Consider the following 6008-nt stretch of genomic DNA (forward strand, 5'->3'; position numbering starts at 1 on the left):
GGTGTATATCACGTCACATGACCAACGGTCGCGGGAAGAGTTTGACCACGCTTGTTAGTGGGAGGAGTAGCTCGCCATTCAAACTAGTCTTGTAAACATTATTGTCTTAAACGATACTATTTTGGATGTTTTGACATGTTTTAAGAAGTTTACCTTTTAGTTCGGCGTTATATATATCGCGCTATTACTATTAGGAATTTATTTTTTTCTAGTTCTTTCAAAATCAGTTGGAAGTTTGTGGAGCAGCCATTTTTTCACCCGAAACGTCTCCGTGGACGCTTGTTTTATACGATTTCGACGTCGTTATCAGTTTCTATATGCGTCTAAACTGAACTTGTTTGGACTTGTCACGGAGATATCAGTCAGCGGGAGGAGAAGATATTTTTCGGACAATCTGTAGCAGTTTTCCTCCTGGAACAAGTTTGGAATCACATCGCTGTTTTCGGGACTGTTCATCAGCGCTCTGGTTGTTGCATTGCATGAGCAGTATTAGATATGTTTATCTAAATTACATAATCTCTGCCTGATTTCCCAGCCGTTGGGCTGGTTTTTATACTTTTACACAACTTGGTTTGTGTTTTTTTAAGTTTTATCCTTTTACATAAACTGAACTTTTATCTGGAAAGATGAGTTTCGGCCCACGGAGGCACGGCAAGTCTCCAAATCTGAAACCCGTTCGCCAGAAGTTGCAGTTTTCGGCAAGTGATGGTGAAGAGGACAGCATCGAAGATGCGAACAACAGCACCGGGGCCGAATCGGGCTTCACGGAGCTGGACTCCCCGTTGTCCGTGCGGCGCAGCAACGATAAGAGGCCGGAGGACCTGGGCAGCAGCAGCCCGCTTAGCCGAACCAGAGACGACGACGAGTCCTGGGATGAGGAGGGATTTGGCTCACCGTCTCGCGCTAAACAAACTTTTTACATGAAAAGCTCTCCATCGCCAAGGAAAAGTCCCCAGGCTTACGATAGTTCTCCCGAAAGGAGTTACATTCATGATGACATGGAAGGATCCAGCTCCCCTATCCCGGACTGTCCTGATACACCACCCCATAAAACCTTCAGAAAACTCCGTCTCTTCGATACCCCTCATACTCCAAAGGTTTGTATTCACACAGTTAACTTAATAACTAAGAACAAAAAAATGTTTTTAAACATCGGTTCCTCTCAAATGCTGAACGTGAGAGCATATTTTGTTGTTTACATTTGTATAATTAATTCTCCTTACGTTTTTCCTCTGTCATTGTTAATATTCAAAAAAATCTAATTAAGTAGTTATGATTTGAAAAAACAGTCCAGCCTTTACCAGGTGGATGAGCTCAGCCTAGTGACCCAGAAATTTGACTTACTGTACAAAGTTGCGTAACAGCTTTAGTGAATCAGTCTATTGATACTAGCACATCATTACATCATTTAAAGTGTTCCGTTTTTTCCCTGTTTTTGTTTTGATACTGTCGGTTTGTTTTTTAATTTTCCTGTGCTGTGGTCTTTTGCTTTAGGAATGTGTTTTAAATGATTTTTAAAATGACTTAATTATGCATCTACAGAGCTTGTTGTCGAGGGCCAGGACGATGGGATCGACGAACCGGAGAGTCGCCCTGTTTAAGAATGTGGATTCCACGAGCAAAGCCTGTCTGGACGGAAGACGAAACCAGACACCTCTAGTAAACATCAACCCCTTCACCCCGGACTCCATTCTGGTGCAGTCATCGACACTACAAAGAAACAACAGGAAACGATCACACTGGAATGAGTATGTTGACCACAGTTTAAAATGTCTTTTCTAACTTTTCCTCGTGTTTTTTTTTTTATATTGGTTAACCTCCAGGAGGTTACTAAGTGCTGTGAAGTAGTTTTAATAGAATGACAGACTAATGTGTCGATTCTGGACAGGTGTGGCACAGGTTGCAGAACCGTTCGTTAAATCCGTTTACTAATTCTGTTACAAGACAAAAAGTTGGCGAGGAACCAGCTCCTCGTGTTCGCTCCATCTACACGCCATGTGCTTAGTCAGTCCTTTCTGCTGCCCCCTAGCGCTTGATGTGTGAATCCGTTCTAATAATGTCTTTTCTTTCTGTAGCTCATGTGGGGAGGACATGGATGCAAGTGACGCTGAGATAGAGGAGGAGCTAATTCCGCCCTCAAAGGTAAATTTGAATTAATTATAGCTGAGAGTTATTAGAACTTATGCTCTTAAATACTTATACTACTTTTTTTAACCAATGAAGCACTGAAATAAATTTAGGCAGAAACTGACACAAACTCAAACTGATTTTTAAATCAAACCTAGGACTTTATTTTCTCTGTCAAAGTTCCTGTTATTGAATGTTAAAGTAACAGTTTTTGGTCAGTTTCAGTCTGGATTTTTAATTTGTTTTCCCGGCTGAATACAGGAAATGGCAATCGTTTTCTGTGGCAGGAATTTTGGTGCATCCCTACTTGCAGTCAAACCAAAATTTATTCAGACACCTTGAACATTTCATTAATTAATACAGATTATTCACTATAGTTTAAAAAAAAAATGGTAATAAAATATGACAAGATCTCAGAGTTAAACTGTGTCAGAAAAAAATAATCTTAATTATGTCAGATAACACTTAAGCAAAACATGGTCAGGTCAAAGTGTCTGAATTTTTGGTTCCAAATTTTTATCAATTTTACTGGTAATCCACTTTATGTTGAATTTTTGGGAATGATGTCACAGTTTACTTTATTTTGCTATCCTCACTTACATAAATGAACTATAGTGTCCTGCACCCACTAGTAAAAATATATTAAAAAATATCAAAAGTATTTTTTGGTTTGACTATATCCATGACTGTGTAGTTAGTTAAGTACCACTGTATTTTTTTTTTTTTTTTTTTTTTTTCTGTCTAATAAAAACTGATTTTTCCACAGAGGATCACAATGATGGAGAATAACATGATGTCCAGATATGCATCTGAATTCCATGAGCTGGAGAAGATTGGCTCTGGAGAGTTTGGTTCTGTTTTCAAATGCGTCAAGAGGTTGGACGGGTGTATCTACGCCATCAAACGTTCGAAAAAACCCCTGGCAGGCTCTGTGGATGAGTAAGTGAACACAACACCTTTTATGAATGTGGTTTCTATTACTCTAACTATATTGAATGGAGGTTCTTATTGTTTTCTAATTATTCCTGTGAATTTTCTCCCAATAGGCAAAATGCACTTCGTGAGGTATATGCACATGCAGTTCTTGGACAGCACCCCCATGTTGTGAGGTATTATTCTGCTTGGGCAGAAGATGACCACATGCTGATCCAGAATGAGTACTGCAATGGTGGAACCCTGTCTGATGTCATTGCTGAGAATAACAGACGCATGCACTTCCTGTCTGCGATGGAGCTGAAGGATCTGCTGCTGCAAGTCTCTCGTGGACTCAAGTACATTCACTCTACGGCACTTGTTCACATGGATATCAAGCCAAGTATGTATTTGCTTGTTACAGCCTTTAAAATATCTTGTTGATGTGTTATGTTAAATTGCAATTTTATTTTTATGCTTTAATTTTGGGATTTTTTTTTTTTCAGGCAATATATTCATTTCACGCAAACCTGCTCCAAGTGTAGAGGAATTTGAAGATGAAGAAGATGGGCCCACCACAAGTGTGGTGTACAAAATAGGTAAGATACTGAAATTACATGCCCAGATGATGGTTTAATACACACTTGGCTTAATGGAGTGGACAAGAGTTTGACAATCTCTTCTGTATCAGGTGATCTAGGTCATGTTACAACGGTTACCAATCCACAAGTTGAAGAAGGTGACAGCAGATACCTGGCAAATGAAGTTCTTCAGGAGGTAAACACTTGTTTTCATTCTGGATCTTAAGAAATTGCTGGCAGGTCACAATCTTCTGTGAAATATATCATGTACTAATTTAGCTGATCTTGCCCACAGGACTACAGTAACCTGAAAAAGGCAGACATATTTGCCCTTGCTCTGACTGTAGTCAGTGCCTCTGGAGCAGAGCCCCTTCCCACCAATGGAGAAAAGTGGCACAAAATCCGACAGGGCATTCTGCCCCATATCCCACAAGTGCTTTCTCAGGAATTTTTAAGCTTGTTGAAGGTGAGGTTTCTTCTATAAAGTAGTCCTAAATATAAGTAATTCACTCTAGTGCTTTCCATTTCTGCCAGAACTGTGTTGAATGGGGTCTTGAATGTTTGATTAAAATGCATATATCCTCCTGACAGCTTATGATCCATCCCGACCCAACACGGCGACCCTCAACCTCTGACCTCGTCAGGCATCCCGTTCTTCTGACTGCTTCCAGAATGAGTGCTGACCAGCTGCGTGTAGAGCTCAACGCTGAGAAATTCAAGAACGCACTTCTGCAGAAGTATGTGACGTATTCTTTCATTTACAAAGGCAAATTCTTGGTCTTTTACTTGTTATAAACATACTAAATGCTACTGGTGGAAACTGTACTTCTTTGGATTTAATTAATTCTGGTTTTTGTTTCTCAGGGAGCTAAAGAAAGCTCAGATGGCAAAGGCTGCAGCAGAAGAGAGGGTTCTGTCCACAGACCGTGTTCTCACACGTTCCACAGTCCAGTCCAGCTCCAGAGCTTCTCGAATCATCGGGAAGAAGATGAACCGCTCTGTTAGCCTCACCATTTACTGAACTGAAATCCAGACAAAGGAGATGGCCAATCCTGTATAGGAACTACAGTGGTGCTTATGAAAGATTGTGCACACAGACAGTTTTGTCTGTAGCCAGAAGGATGACACAGACTGTCATGTGACTTATAGTGCTTATACTGTTTGACACAAGTACCATGGCCTTTACTGAAGCTTGGGACCTTCTGCCTTGTTTTGGCAATAGCCTCTGAGTACGTAATGCAGATCTGCCTTACCAGTTAGGTTTGACTTCTAAAAATCTCTGACAGAATTGCCTTATGATGGACACATTTTTAGTATAGATCTGTCTTCCTAATCCTTGCTTTAAGTTCCATAGGTAAGAGTCAAAATGGTCTCCCTGCACTTGCTTTCTCAAAGGTGCAGTGTTGCTCTTTACCAAATTGGAGGTGTGTGCCCCTATTGAGCCCTGATATGTGAATGTACCAGATCGAAGATTTGTGCACCTTACTGCCTGTGAAAAATGCCTGTTGGGCCACAGAACTTGGGGATTGAGTTAGATTGCCATTAAAATGAGCACTTTGGAGGCAATGGTGAGCTTGCCACAGAAAGCCTGCTGCTATTCATGTTCGTCTGTATCCAGTTAGGGTTGGAAGATTTTTTTTTTTGTTTGTTTGTTTAAATGCCTTTTAAATCATTTTATCCATTCTAACAAGCAATATTTCATAATATCATCATCATCATCATCATCATCATAAGTGTTTGTGCTCCAGTAACTTTTTTTTTGCAGATTACATCCACTGATTTTTTTTTTTTTTGCTGATTTAACCATGTGACAAATGCATGCTTAAAACTGGAAGCAAATGATTTAAATGTACATATGCCATTCAAATCTCCAACCCTATTTTTGTAGCATTAAAACAATCTTTGTCCATTTCATCTTTTGTCCTTAGTTAATAATGTATAGTTTTGACTTTTGTGCTCCATAAACTACATTGATAGGGTACTGTTTAGATTCTTTGGTCTTGTTAATCCTCAAAACTTCATTTTGTCTGTAAATATGTTCATTTTAATAAACTGTTTTCACCTGAATGCACCTAGTTTGTTTTATATAAACTTTAACAGCTTGCATTTGAAACGATATTTTTAATTAAATATACATTAAGGTGAAAAATGCATTAATTTTCTGAGTACCATTACATTCTGAAGGCGCTGGAACGGCTTAATGTTTCTATGGTTACGCTCCGGTGAACGCAAATTCCTTTCGTGAGTCTATCGCATTTTGCGGGTACTAAAATGTTTGGAAACGTCGTCGAAACATACATATGTACAAAATTGGCAAATGCCTATTGATGTCATACATTGCTTCCAAGTCTTTCAACAGCACGCGCTCATCGCTGAGTGGTGCTCGAA

General features: G+C 39.6%; 1 protein-coding gene across 1 annotated transcript; it reads left to right on the top strand.

Moving 5' to 3' along the window:
- Positions 1-9: 9 nt before the first annotated feature.
- wee1 (WEE1 G2 checkpoint kinase) lies at positions 10-5687 on the top strand. The gene is made up of 10 exons (XM_051870123.1): positions 10-1097; positions 1543-1748; positions 2076-2142; positions 2894-3066; positions 3174-3442; positions 3546-3638; positions 3731-3816; positions 3916-4086; positions 4212-4357; positions 4485-5687. The coding sequence occupies exons 1-10, from the start codon at positions 627-629 to the stop codon at positions 4639-4641; spliced, it is 1839 nt and encodes a 612-aa protein (XP_051726083.1). The 5' UTR covers positions 10-626; the 3' UTR covers positions 4642-5687.
- Positions 5688-6008: the final 321 nt, after the last annotated feature.

The sequence above is a fragment of the Ctenopharyngodon idella genome, chromosome 18, assembly GCF_019924925.1.
Source record: "Ctenopharyngodon idella isolate HZGC_01 chromosome 18, HZGC01, whole genome shotgun sequence".
Taxonomy (NCBI): Eukaryota; Metazoa; Chordata; class Actinopteri; order Cypriniformes; family Xenocyprididae; genus Ctenopharyngodon; species Ctenopharyngodon idella.